Here is a 14,252-nt window from a genome sequence, read left to right as displayed (position 1 = left end):
AACATCTACGGGCCCGTGGGAGCTCAGACTCGGAACAGCTCCGATATGCCACTTATTGGGAGAGACAGGGGTTAAGAACTGAGAGGGTTAAAGTGTGTAAATTGAAAAAGAAGGAGGTAATTGAAGGAAGAAATGAGGAACGTAGTGCGCATAGATGGGACCCCTTAGAACATTTACCCCCTCCTCTCCCGCCGGAGTATCCAGTAGTGGCCACTACTCCTTCACCATTTTCTCCCTCTACTCCTCTCCCGGTATCCCAGACCTCTGCTCCTCTCCCGGTACCCCAGGCCCCTACTTCTCTCTCGATACCTCAGCCCTCTACTCCTCTCCCAACACCTCAGGCCCCCACCTCTCTCTTGGCACCCCAGGCTTATAGTCCTCTTCCGGTGCCCCAGTCCTCTGCTCTTCCCCCTCAAATCCCTCCTCCTGTTTCCCAAGTTGCTGATGTAGCCCGACCTCCCATTTCGCAAGTGACCTCGCCTGATTCTTCAGTAGCAGGTCTCTCGCAACCTTACTCCCAGGTCTCCCCTGGCTTATCTGGCTATACTGCCTTGGGACACGAGCCCGGACCCCCTCTGCTCCCCCCTACAGGGACGCAGGGCTTACACTCTACTTCACCACAGGCTCCACTACTGCATTCGCCCGTTACTTTGGTGGTACCTCCCCCAACAATATCAGGAGCTTCTTCTCCCGCACCATCGGAAGTTCCCCCACCTCCTACCCATTGGGAATCAGAGCTCGGAAATACTAAAATAGACTCACCTCCCCCGAACCATCCTTATTTACACCAGGTCCAAAACAAAACTTTTTCCATTACGGGAGGTCCCTATGGGTGGGATAAGCGGAGGAATCGGTTTTGTAGAAGCTCCCCTCACAGCCTCTGAGGTGAGAAGTTTCAAGAAAGAATTAGGACACCTTGTGGAGGATCCGATCGAGGTAGCAAACCAGGTTGATCAATTCTTAGGGGCCAGCATATATACATGGAGGGAGCTAAATTCTATTCTAAACATACTATTCACCCCAGAGGAGGTACGATTAATCAGGACGGCCGGAATAAAGATTTGGGAACGGGAGAATAGGACAGGACCACCCGGTGACTATAAATTACCAATGATTGACCCTGGGTGGCAACCTAATTGTGAGAGAGACCGGAGGAGTATGGAGGATTATCGAAGTTTAATGGTGAAAGGCATAAGAGAATCAGTGCCGAGGTGTAGTAATGCAAAACTAGCATTTGACAATTCCCAAGAAAAGGACGAGACTCCAGCAACTTGGTTAAATCGATTACGAAGAAATCTACAACAATACTCTAGCATTGACCCCGACACCCCTGACGGGCAGTTGTTTCTGAAAATGCAGTTTGTAACAAAGTCTTGGCCAGATATCAGAAGGAAGCTGGAGAAAATTGAGGACTGGCAGAATAAAGATGTCAATGAGTTATTAAGGGAAGCCTTGAGAGTCTATCTAAGGAGAGAAGAGGAAAAGAACAGGTCAAGAGCGAAAGTGATGGTAGCAGTAGCGAGGGAAAGCCTGAGAGGGATGATAAAACCGGATGCACTGAGACCACAGAGAAGGGAGCATTCGGGGGTAAAGGTGAGTGAGGAAAGACAGGGAGGTATGCCAGCTGGGGGCCGTCCTTGGGGAAACAGGGAACCACCGAAGTGCTATTATTGTAAGAAGGAGGGGCATCTCAAACGGGACTGTCAACAAATGGCCTTTGATGAGGCAATGTTAAGAGAGGATACGCTGGAGAAGATCTTGAGGGGAGAAGATCCTGATGACTAGGGGTGTCAAGGGCTCCTCACAATGGGAGACCCCATGAAACATCTAGAGGAGCCCATAGTAAACTTAACAGTGAGTCCCCAGAATATTGAAGTAACCTTTGTTGTTGATACTGGAGCAGACCGATCCAGTCTTTATAAACTCCCACCAGGAACATCTTTAAGCGATAAAACCTGTGAAGTAGTAGGAGCCGGTGGGAAACCGTTCAGAGCCAATATTGTAGAAAAAGTGAACGTCAGGGGCAATTTCAGGCAACGAACAGCCGATTTTATTTACTTACCCTGGCTGGGGGGAAATCTTCTAGGAAGGGACCTGCAGGTAGAATTGGGAATTGCAGTAATCCCCAAAGAAGGCAGAATGGTAGCCCGCCCGAATGATGGTCTTATCCTCCCGGGATCTGGAGGAAATAAGACCGGAAGTATGGGCGGAGGAAGGGAAATACGGACACCTAGAAATACCTCCAATCCGAATAGATATGCAAAGAGAAGACCCCCCTGTAAGAGTACGACAATATCCAATATCAGCAGAAAGCAGGACAGGATTAGCCCCAATAATAAACCAACTCTTGACCGCAGGGATATTAGAACCATGCATGTCTCCCCACAATACGCCAATCTTGGCAATAAGGAAGACGGAGGACAAATACCGATTAGTGCAAGACCTCCGAGAGGTCAACAAAAGAACTCGAGCCAGGCACCCGGTGGTAACCGATCCGTATACATTGCTGAGCAAGGTGCCTAGGGAGCATGCATGGTTCTCGGTGATTGACTTGAAAGATGCCTTTTGGGCCTGCCCACTAGCCGAGGAGAGCCGGGACTGGTTCGCATTTGAGTGGGAAGACCCAGAGAATAGAAGGAGACAACAACTAAGATGGACCCAGCTCCCTCAAGGTTTTACAGAATCACCAAACCTATTTGGGCAAGAGTTAGAAAAATTACTACAAACATTTCAACCAGAAACCAATACACAAATCCTGCAGTATGTTGACGATTTATTAGTGTCAGGGGAGGATCAAGAGCAAGTCAAAAAGACCAGTATCGAACTTCTGAATTTCTTAGGGAAAAAAGGTCTAAAAGTTTCAAAACATAAATTACAATTTGTTGCCAAATTGAGAGGTGACAGACAGTATAGACACCCCTAGACTGAGTGAGCCAATGGGAGGATCTGTGCTTGCATGTGAGACTGGAACTCTCTACCCCGAAACCCGACCTTGGATTCTGATCCCTTAGAGCGGCAGGTGGCGGCCTTCCCTCTGAGCTCCCATTTAATAAAAGAGCTGTTTCTAAATAAAGGCTTTGACCCTGATTAATTTCTAACAGGCATTAGGAATAGGTTCCCGAGGAGGTGGTGGAACCACCATCCCCAGAGGAGTTCAGGAGGAGCTGCGTGATGTGGTTTAGTGGTTACAGTGACAGTGGATGATCTTGAAGGCCGCTTCCACCCTGATGACTCCACGATCCTAACGAGATGGACTTTAAAGTCCCTTCCAACCCAAACCATCCTATGGCCCTACAACTCATTCCACTCGCCAGAGCACAGACCGCTGCTCGGTGACTGAGGCAGGCGTTTCCCCGCACGCAGCGCCCGTCCCTCCCTCCCTCCCTCCCCTTCCCGCGCTGCCCTCAGGCCGTGCCCGCCTCCCGCCTCCCGCTCCGCGCCCGCAGCGCCCTCCGGCGGCGGCGCCGCAGCTGCGCCCTCAGGGGAGCGGCCTGGGCGGCTCCGCCCGCCGCCGCTCGGCTGCGAATGAGGGAGGAAGTCAATGCGAAAGGAGCGCTGAGAGACCAAGGCCCAGCCCTGCTGCGGAACGGACCGCGCGGCCGGCAGTAGCGGGGCGGAAAGCAGCGGCAAGATGGAAGATCACGGTCAGAGTTCTGCGGCCCCACGACCGCCGGCGGTGCCCGCAGAGCCCTCCACGAAAATCTGAGGCGCAGTGCGCAGGCCCGGCCCGGGGCGAGCAGCCGAAGGCCGGCTCATCCCGGCCGCGTCCAGCGGTTCTGGTGACAGCGGCCGCGCGTCCGCAATGTCCCTTACCGGCAACAGCGGCGAGCCCTCGCGGGGCCACCGCTCGCACCCGCCGCACGCCCAGCAGGACACGGCGGAGGCGGCGGGCGAGAAGCTCTGGCAGCTCAACATCGACGAGGACGACGACAGGGAGCACAACAGGATGATCCGCAGCCAGTATCGGGAGCTCATCTCCTCCGTGCAGCGTAAGGAGGCGGCGGGGGCAGCGGCCGGGGGGACTCCGGGGATGGCGGCCGGGCCTGGGCCTCTAGGGAGAGTTCCTGGCAACTCCGGGCTCCTCGGGCTGCCGGTGCTTTGGGTTTGTACTTAGATCGAAATTCCACCCCCGAGAAGCATGGGATCGCAAAGTCAAGGATTGGTTGGAAGGGACCTTAGGGGTAATTCTCGTTCCAACCGTGGTAGGGACCCTTCCACTGTCCCAGGCTGGCCTTGGACACTTCAGGGATGGGGCAGCCGCAGCTTCTCTGGGCAACCCGTGCCAGGGCCTCACCACCTTTACAAGGAAGAACTTCTTCCTGATATCTAAATGTGCTCTCCTTCGGTGTGAGGCCATTCCCCTTGTCCTGTGGAAAGTCCCTCTCTTGCATTCCCTGGGAGAGCGAGGTTAAGAGGGATTTAGTGCACTCACACACACGTGGTGCTTGTATTGGACAAGGGAAGCAGTTGACTTTAGACCTGGAGACGCACCAAAATCCTTTAATTTTGGTGTCTGAGCTTTAGTTCGAAACTGCAGGTATCATTATGTGCCTGGACAAGAAAGTTATTCTTTGGCCTTCCAAAAAATGCTATGTGGTTTTTAGCATCTCTCCAGACAGGTGTGTGAGTCCTTCTCCTATGTGCATTTGGGTGCTGTTTTCCTCACAAAAACGTGGCCGTGGTTGTGTGAGTAGCACTGCCAAGTTCAGCAACAGGTGGGATTAGTTATTTTATGAATATTTGATAAATTTGTGCAGTTGTTTTACAAGAGGTTACAGTGCAGTTTATGGATGATCCAGACTTTTATAGAAGTGACCAAGCATGCAGTTTTAAAGGCTGGTTTGTTTCTTTCATGAAAATTTACTGATTTCCCCAAGTTGAGTGTGTTTTCCCTGTGAGGTAACTGGTGAGTTTCCCTTATCTAGACCCATGAGCTTTCTGTTCTATTTTCTCTCCTTGGCCCAGTTGAGGAGGAGAGGAGTGATGGAGCTTTGGTGGGCACCTGGCCTCCAGTCAGCATCAAACAAGCACAATGTTTCTCCAGTGCTTCTATGTTCAAGTAATTCAGGATTTCCTTTGTCTTTTCCTACAGAAAATCGAGAGGCTATGCTGAATTCAAAAAGCAACAGACTGACAGAAGCTTTGGAAGAAGCCAATAGACTTTTTGATGGAGGTAAAACAAATACTGTTGTCTTTAATTAATGTTTGGCCAAGCGTGAGGTGATTTACCTTACAAACAAAAAGAGGACTAGACTGAAATTGAGGTCCAAGTACTTAATCAGAATTTTTATATAACTTAAAATATGTTAAGTTGAAGGTTGGTTGAGTAACTTGATGTCAGAAAATAAATGTCATTACAGTTTATTTACTCTTAGAAATAACTCCTTAGATAGAGTAGAATACAATAGCTCCTATTTTGATTCAGTGAAACAATGTACCTCAATAATACACAAAAAAAGATATTGGTGTAGAGGGGTTCATTTCACTTGAAAAGGTGCAAAATATCCATAAAAATGCATTTGTTGTTCAACATCATGTGTTACTTTTCCATGGTTTGTCATTCTTTTCTTCCTTAAAATGCAAATATTATTATAAAGATTATGTAAGTCTGTTAGAGGTCATTGCAATAAAAGGATTTCCAAAGCACTAAAGTGTGCTTCATAGTCCCTATGAATGTGACAGTTATATTTGTGACATTTTCATATTAATCACCATGAAATCTTTTCTTTTTCCAGTTCGCCGTGCACGAGAGGCTGCACTGGATGCCCACTTTCTTGTTATAGCATCCAATATAGGGAAGGAGAAGGCCAATGAGTTACACTCAGAGATGTCAGCATTTGACTCAATAGGATTTGCAGAAGATGTGGTAAGTTTCAGGCTCTGAATTTTCCAACATTTCTGGTGGAGGTTTGCCCTGTTTGTTACCATAAAGCCTCAGATTGTCAGGCAGCACACAGCAGTTCTGCTGGAATTGAATTATCTTCCTATGAATTTCTTTGATAAACTTTCTGGTTACTGTTGTGAATTGTCTTAAACTACATATTAAGCACTTGCAATAGGGGAAAATCTGACTTAAAATGCAAACACCTCCCCCATTATTGCACTGCTGCTGCTTTATCTCGGTTCAGTCAGTTTGTGCTCTTAAGGTCTTCTGCTCATTTTTCAGTCACTCTTCTGCAGTTTCTCAGGAGCCAAGTTGTTTCTTTATCCTATCCACTGGTTTCTATGTTTTTGGGTAGAGTCCTTGAGGCTCTGTGTCACTGACATTAAATTTTGGATTTTGGGACACTTGGATTCTTTCAGACTGGATAGTTTGTCTCTTTGTACTGTGACTGGGGAGTTGAGTCAGATCAGAACAGCTTTTAAGCAGGCTGTTGGCTTTTTTGCTCCTTGAAAATGCTTTCTTACATTACAGCAGATCAACAAGGAATCTTGAGTGCTTGCTGAAGTCTATAAAAAATATGCAGTTCAATTTAAATTATTTCCTGGGTTAGTGTGGACTGGTGGATGCAGGGGCAGGCCAGATAAGTTCTATGATATTTGAGAGGCTGGGCTTCCTGAGAGTGTGTGGTGTTCAAACACTGTGAGACACCTGAGCTCTGAAGTGCTATATAAATGATGTTTTGCTACTTCATACATCACTGAAAATGTGTTGGAATCTAAGCAGTTTTGTTTACCTATGACTTTCATTGGTAGCTGAACACAAGGGTGAATTTGGGGGTTTATCTGTTTGTATGGTATCCTCAGGGAAGTCAAAGTTCTTAGGCAGCGGTATTAAATACTAATTTATCAGGCAAACACCACAATACAATGTTTCACCATGAATGCATCCACCTCTGAGTGTTTTTTTATTGCAGCTTTTTTTTTTCTTTTGTAGCTGACCTTTATGGGTATAAATCGCACAGAACTAGAAGAAACTGATGACTCTGAGGATACCTCAGATGCTTTTTTACCTAGTGATGCCTGGAAGACAGTGGGAGAAGAAGCATCCAAGTATGTCAGAAGACCACCTACATACCACTACATGTAAGTTTCTTCAAGGAAAAAGTGTAGACTGCAGCACAAGGTAATATTCTTAAGTGAACAGCCTTAACTGATTCTTGTCTTTGATGTCCTGGCTTGAATTGAGTTTAATCTGAAGTCACAGCAGAGTGCTGACAAGGTGTGAGGCTGTCAATGTACTGGAACAACTTTTGGGGCTGGTTCTTTGCAGAAATCTCTAAATGTGATGAAGCTTTATCTTTAGGTATTAGTCATCACTTTGCACTTTCTTGAGGAGATCTACTCCTCAGAATAAAGATTCCTGAGCATACAGTATAAACCAGATTTGCATATATGTGCTCTTTGTGTTTTGGTTAGGATGGGATCTTCCAATTCTGAGCCTCCTGTACCAAAGCAACGGATTGAGAGGCAGAAGAAAGCTAGCAGAGGAAAAGCAGAACAGGCAATGCCTGCTCAGGTTTGTAAAGTATTTTCTTTATTAACCATTTCTTCTGGCATAGTTATTACAAATGACTTCTAAATGTTTTAGTTTGTTTTGGGTCTTGTAATTATAAACTGTGTAGTATTTGTGACATCCCACTCTTAAAGGAAGGGGAGCATCCAAGATCCACAGATGCTTGTGCTGTGCTTATCTCCAGGAGCCAGAACAAGGACGTTTGTCCCAGAAAAGTGCTGCCCATATGGCTCTTTCCCCAGTTATATCCTGTTGTTTCTCACAGTGTGTGATTACCAGCACTCCTTGGTTGTTATTGCCAACAATCCTTGTTCCACAGCTATCCAGCTGGAGTTGGAGACACAGCAGCCCCTTTCCTTCTGAGCTTCTGGTAAAGGATTCAGACTCCATTATTAGCCTTCTGGATTTGTTTTGTGTGGACTGCAGTATTTCACTGAATAGAGGGAAATAGGATTTACAGGCCAATTTTGTGTTCAGAAATAGAGCTTACGAACTGATTTTCAGGTTATGAGCTTACTTGTTCTGTTGCTTGCTGCTTTGAAAGGAAGCAAAAAAGAAACTTTTTTACATTAGCATGTTTCCATTTTTCTTCAAAAAGTGTCTAACAGGGTATGGCATTTACACTGGAATATGGTTAATGGCAGCAAGCTAAATTAGCTCACATAACCTCTGTTTTTTGTGTTTTCTTTTTCCTTATTCTTTGTGTCATTTACTGTCAGAAAAGCAAAAGTCTGGAAATACTGAAAGAGGCTTACATCTGAAACAGCAAATGTTGTTACAGGGAAGCTGAGGCCGTGATAATGCCAGGATATAGAGGCAAATGGTTGATTGTTGGCTTTTAAAAGGTAGCCTATCCCATCCAAATAGTGATAGAAAGGTTTTGTTATTGTTTGTACTGGGAAGAAGAGGAGCTGGAGAGTTTGTGGGTTGCTTATAAATTATCATGTTTATTAAACTCACAGATTATAGCACTTTGTAGCTCAACTCCTCAGAGCTATTGAAAAGTAAGTGTACACCTGCACACAGGCTCAAAACATGCAAGCCATGGCCTTTCAGATTGATATTATAAGATTGGAATTAAAACCTAAAGCTCTTCAAAGTTGTCTCATGTTTGCATAAGTGTGTTTGTTACGTTGCATGTAGAGAGAAAAATTCAACTTTCATGTTACGTGTTCAGAAGAGGCCCTTTGCATATTCTGGTAATTCAACAACAGTTATTTGAGGTGAATCAATGTTTCTTTTCCCCAGTTAAAAAAAATGGAGGAGTCACATCAAGAAGCTACAGAAAAAGAAGTAGAGAGGATCTTGGGAATACTGCAGACTCATTTTGAAAATGATCGTAAGTATGATTAAATTAACTGGAGAAAATGTTTATTTTCTGTCTTCTACACTTGGGAGTGGTAAAACTACAGAGACAAAATAAGGTGAAGTCTGCAAGTAGAAATCTTTGGTGAAGCACATACACTGACTGTGTATTTTTTTATGAATGTTAATCAGCTGCTGTTTGCAAAGTAAATGTAAATTGTTTCTCCTGATTAATGCCTGCCATTTGTAGATGGCAGTCAAACAGTCAAATATATGGATCTGTGTGGGGGAAAAGATGGAAGAAAATAATATTTTCCAGAAAAATTACTTTATACAACACAGTTTTGCAGGCAACTGGGAATTCAGCATTGTAACTAAATTGACAAACATGCCTTTAGCTTTTGAAAGGTGTACTGGCTCTCTTAAGTTTGTATTTACATCTGTTAGCTGTGTGTATACCACCAATTTGTTGGTGAGTTTGTTTGTTTTAACAAAGCCATTTTTGCATTCCCCAGCTAATACACCCATTTCCTTCTTTGATTTTGTGGTTGATCCAAACTCGTTTGCACGCACTGTGGAAAACATGTTTCATGTCTCCTTCCTTATCAGGGTAAGGCATGACATCTTGAAATATCACTTTAGAGACTAGAATTACCTAGAAATAACTGACCTAGTGTTTTTCCAGCTTCAGTATTGAAGAATTAGGATTTAAATATGAGGAATACTGATTTATTTTCTGCAAACAGTCTGTGATATTTTAGTAATTGAATAAAAAAAGAAACAGAGTTGACCGACTTAGTTTTGTTTTGTACTGCAGTCAATTTACCAACAAAACCATAGTGTTATTTTTGCAATCAATCTATTTTTCAGAACAGATTCTGACTCACATTTTAGATGTAGAAAGGTTCTCAGAGAGTATAGAAGAGTTACTGAGGCTGTAGAAAACTTAGTGCAAGGTTTTCTTTTTCAATCCCTGGATTTGCATTTCAAAACTATGCTTAGTTCATCTACTAAGTAAAATTAATTGTGAATAAGACAAAAACTGACAAGGATATTTTGACTAATTCAGGTTTCATATTGAAGAGAAATTTTATTATGAAGGGTTAGCTCAAGTATATTTAGAGAGTAATAATGTTTTTAATAAAGCAAAACTTTTGTAAGCCAGATTATGTTCATGATTATGTAATAAGTAAAATTTTGAACTTTCAGCACATTATCCTAACTGGAAAGCTCTAAGTTATGAAGCTTTAAATCCCACTATTTTTTAGGATGGTCTTGCAAAAATAAGGATGGATGAAGATGGATTGCCAATAATAGGTAAAATACAGCTTTAAAATAATCAAATTGTTTTTTGTAACATTACATGTTACGTGTTCACAAAGGTTTTGGCATTTAACTGGGGATAGACAGTGAATGTAACTGAAGGGATGAAGAGATTTGTGAGCAGCTAAAAGGATTGAGTCTTTTCAAATATCAATGTATGGAAAAAGACTATTATGCTGATTTATACAAAGTAATTATGTTAATGGAAATCAAAGGTCATTACCTCTCAAGTTACATTTTTGCTAAATACATGAACATTGTTATACTTGGCTGAAAAAAGGTAATTTGAGGTGTAAGAAATCTCTTGTCTCAGAGTTGGGAACTGCTGCAGCTTCAAAACAGTTGGAAGGGAGATGCCATTCTTCGTATGAGGTTGGCTTTCATTCCCATAGGATATAAGTGGGGTTAGGACTTAGGTCCTTCTGAAAAAAACTTCCTAAATTTCTAAGATGTGAGACTAAGGAAGTATCTCAAGCAGTACATGGTACAGGCTGCTGATAGAGACTAACTTGGGATTGATCTGATTTTTGTGGAGCTTTTGTGTTCCTGGTGGAAAGTGATTTACAAGTGTAAATCCTGAATGTGCTGTGTTTTGATCAGAGCCTCTAAAACCCAGTGGGCCAGAGGAGGACAGCAGAGCTGGAGCACGGAACCAGGTGGTCATGAGTCTGGACCAGAAAGAATGGCAGGTACCATGGAGAGCACTTCATGCTTTGGAACAGTTCTTTCTTATTTAAACCTCTGAGAGCTGTGCTGTTACCTGCTCTGGGGAGGGCATGTGTTCTGTTTACAGCAACTGCAATTGACCTTAGGGATGCCAGAACAATCACAGATCTAAGGGATGTTTGTAGCTGCAAGAAAACTCAGAATTGGGGTGGCAATTCCATCTTTGATTCCTGAAGCCTGGTCAGTTTAAGTGCTTTTAAGCTGTGCACTGACTTTACTGTTTTATACAAGGCCCAGGTAAATATGGAATCTGTTTCTTGCCTTATGTACAGTACTTGTCTCTGGAGGAGAAGTTCTCCATGCAATTTCCTCCTGTTTGTAATAAATCTTAGACAAAAAGTAGTTTTGAACACACATACAGCTCTTCTCCATTGTCCCTCACTCAGAATGGACAGGAGAAATGTAGTAATTTGAAACAGTGCTTTAGTATCAGTACCTTTATTACTTGCTTGGTGGTAATTTAATAGAAATAGTTCAGCTTGCTGACTGACACACTGCTGTACTCTCTAACCAGGAGATCATAGAAACATTTCAGATAAGAGAAGCCATGATTATCCCTCTTTCTCAGGGCACTGAAGAGGAAATGGAGACAGAGTAAATATTCAAGTAAGTTCTTTTAACCAATCAAACTCAGTATGCTCCTTATGCACGTGGAAGAACTTTGGGGAAACTAGCCATGACTTAAAAATGCAGAAGAACCGTAAGCAGGGTGACTGTAACATCTGGAATTGCTGTGTTCTTGCCCTCTTCATGAAACAAAATGTGATCTAGCCTTGTATGCAATGAGTAACTGGGAAAAAACTCTTTATTTTTGAGTTGGGTTGTCAGTTAAGTGATGAGTTGTTTTTTGGGACTTTATACTCAGAATGCAGTGTTGGGAAGAATCATGGCTTAGTTTTTCTGTTTGGTTGCTTAACTTCCTGACAGCTGATGTTGTTAATAAAGTAGTTCTGAAGAAGGACTTAGAGGGAACCAGGCTGTCTTCCCTTCTGCTTCCATAAAATTCTTCCAATTATAGGATTGAAGTCCTTACTGTCACAGTTATTTGGCCAGTTCCAGATCTTAATGCTTTTGTCTTACTGTCTTCTCTTTTTTATTTTTTTTTTTCTTTCCCCTTAGGTGCCTTAAAGAAAATACTTACAAAATTTGTTTCAACAATTGTTTTATATGTATATGTTGTAAAAATAAATTTATTTTTACTGGAACATCTCAACACTTTATACAAGCTGCTTTTTTTTTTTAGAACTATGGGATGGGTTAGTTCACAAGGGACCTTAAATCCCATCCAGTGCCACTCCTGCCATGGGCAGGGACATCTTCCACTATTCCAGGCTGCTCCAAGCCCTGTCCAGCCTGGCCTTGGACATTGCCAGGGATCCAGGGGCAGCCACAGCTTTTCTAGGCAACATAAAGAAGTTTATATTATTTTATATTATTTATATATTATGGCTCAGTTTGCTACTTCATATAAAGTTTATTGGCATTCATGAAAAAGGTGAAAAGGAAACACTGTCCCTTCTTTCCTAGTCTCCCCCCAGCAGCAGCAAGTGGAAATCATGTGGTTAAACATCCCTGCTTGGATAACCTTGCTATCCTATATGATTTTGGGTGCTGCAGGAGAATTGATACTGCTCTGCTGTTTTTATTGTTCTGGAAATAAAGGTTTGAGTTTGGACATTCTGTCTCAATTACAGATAGCAGTTCCCCCTTCCTTTATTCCAAAGTCCTCCTGTAATTGTTTGGTAACTTGGGCATTGGGCAGGCTCCATGGGGCCACAACATTATTTTATTAAAAGCACATTAAGTCTTATTCTGTTATCAGGAAACGCTCTGTGGAAGAGCTCAGGCTTTCTTCTGTAGCAGCTAAGGGGGGTGCACAGGGCTGCACCCGCCCGCTGGAGCGTGTTTGTGGGGCGAGCAGCGGGTCGGGCAGTGCGGGACGCGGAGCGGCAGCGCCGTTCCACCGCCGATCCGCCCGCGGGGGAGGCAGGGCCGGGCCGGGCCGGGCCGGGCCGGGCGGGGGCGCAGCGGGGCCGCCGGAGCCATGCCCGCCACCGTGGTGGAGTACAAGGGATGGAAGGAGGGCTACGGCTGCGGCTACTGCGGCGCGGCGCGGGGCAAGGTGTCCGCGGGTGAGCGGGGCCGGGGCTGCCGGGCTGGCCGAACCGAACCGAACCGAACCGGGCCGCGGTGAGGGGAGGGGGGGGGGGGGGGGAGGCTCCTCCGCCGCGCCCGCGCTGCCCGCGCGAAACATGGCGGCGCCGCCGCTTCCTGTGCGCGCCGCCCGCGCGCCGCCCGCACCAAAGATGGCTTCCGGGCGGCGCGGGGCGCTGACCTGAGGCGGGCGGGCACCGCGGGGATGGCGGCGGGCGGCGGCTCCCCCAGCATCGTCGAGTTCTTCGGCGGGGAGGATGGCGACCGCTGCGGATACTGCAGGAGCGACACCGGCAACCTGTCGCACGGTGCGGGCGGGGCGGGCTGCGAGCGGGGCCGGCCGAGGAGCGGCGGCTGCGGGCGCGGGGCCGGGCTCGGCTCGGCTCGGCTCCTGTGGCCCCGTGCTCCCGGCCGAGTGCGACAGAACTAGGCAGCGATGTTGTGTTGTTTTCCGTGTATATTTCCGGGGAGGTGGGAGGTGCAGAGGGGAACTTAGCGCTGCTATGGTCGGAGAAATAAGGTTGATTGCATCCCAGTATTTGTGTTGGGTTTAGGGTTTTTACATTTAATGTGGTTATTGAAATCAGTAATTACGATATTTAAGAACGTCAAATCCTTGAAAGACATCTATGCATAAGTGGCCGTTAGCTACCCAGATTTGCGGTAACTACAGAATCGCAGGTTGTTTGTTGGGACCTTCAATCCCACCCAGCTCCACCCTGCCATGGCAGCGACACCTTCACCGTCCCAGTGCTCCAGCCCCGTGTCCAGCCTGGAACTGAACATTCCAGGGATCCAGGGGATCCACAGCTGCTCACCACCCTCACGGCGAGGAATTTCTTCCCAAAATCCCATTTAACTCTGCTCTTTGGCAGTGGGAGCCATTCCCTGTGTCCTGTCCCTCCATCCCTTGTCCCCAGTCCCTCTCCAGCTCTCCTGGAGCCCCTTCAGGCTCTGGAAGGGCTCTGAGCTTTCCCTGGATCCTTCTCCTCTCCAGCTGAGCATCCCCAGCTCTCCAGCCTGTCCCAGAGCAGAGGGCTCCAGGCTGTCCTGCAGAGTTTGTTTGTTGTATTTTAATGCCAAACCGCGGTCAGATAAATGTGTTGCTGTGTTCTTTATTTCAGGTATGTGGGCACATTCAATGACAGTTCAAGATTACCAGGATCTCATAGACAGAGGATGGCGAAGGTACATTGGAAAAGAAAATAAAAAGCCATGTTGTCAGTTGAGATAAAAGTTAGAATCCACATTTAAAACTTAGATCTGCAGAAGCCCTTATATATATCCA

At 45.5% G+C, this 14,252-nt stretch overlaps 2 protein-coding genes across 9 annotated transcripts in view; both read left to right on the top strand.

The window, feature by feature from the left end:
* The first annotated feature begins 3,503 nt into the window (after positions 1-3,503).
* NSMCE4A (NSE4 homolog A, SMC5-SMC6 complex component) lies at positions 3,504-12,023 on the top strand. Of its 3 annotated transcripts, none has more exons than XM_079312634.1 (11): positions 3,504-3,989; positions 5,093-5,173; positions 5,736-5,866; positions 6,878-7,026; positions 7,360-7,459; positions 8,705-8,795; positions 9,277-9,371; positions 10,030-10,078; positions 10,685-10,773; positions 11,325-11,416; positions 11,930-12,023. In XM_079312634.1, exons 1-10 carry the CDS (start codon positions 3,803-3,805, stop codon positions 11,406-11,408), a joined length of 1,056 nt encoding a protein of 351 aa, XP_079168760.1. In that variant the 5' UTR covers positions 3,504-3,802; the 3' UTR covers positions 11,409-11,416; positions 11,930-12,023. The 3 variants fall into 3 exon arrangements, with proteins under 3 accessions (XP_079168760.1, XP_079168759.1, XP_079168758.1); XM_079312633.1 differs by having other exon boundaries at positions 11,325-11,439; positions 11,952-12,023; XM_079312632.1 differs by having other exon boundaries at positions 11,325-12,023.
* Positions 12,024-12,818: 795 nt separating this feature from the next.
* ATE1 (arginyltransferase 1) overlaps positions 12,819-14,252 on the top strand; it is a 233,826-nt gene continuing 232,392 nt past the window's right edge. For 2 of the 6 annotated variants that reach the window (XM_079312630.1, XM_079312629.1), the window contains exons 1-2: positions 12,819-12,942; positions 14,089-14,152. In XM_079312630.1, the coding sequence (XP_079168756.1) occupies positions 12,855-12,942; positions 14,089-14,152 (152 nt within the window). In that variant the 5' untranslated portion in view covers positions 12,819-12,854. Of the gene's footprint in view, positions 12,943-13,076; positions 13,273-14,088; positions 14,153-14,252 lie in introns of those variants that run through there. The other 4 variants (XR_013775132.1, XM_079312627.1, XM_079312628.1 and 1 more) reach the window with 3 other exon arrangements.

Source organism: Erithacus rubecula (assembly GCF_903797595.1).
Source record: "Erithacus rubecula genome assembly, chromosome: 9".
NCBI classification, from domain to species: Eukaryota; Metazoa; Chordata; class Aves; order Passeriformes; family Muscicapidae; genus Erithacus; species Erithacus rubecula.
This window is presented reverse-complemented; position numbering and strand designations above follow the sequence as displayed.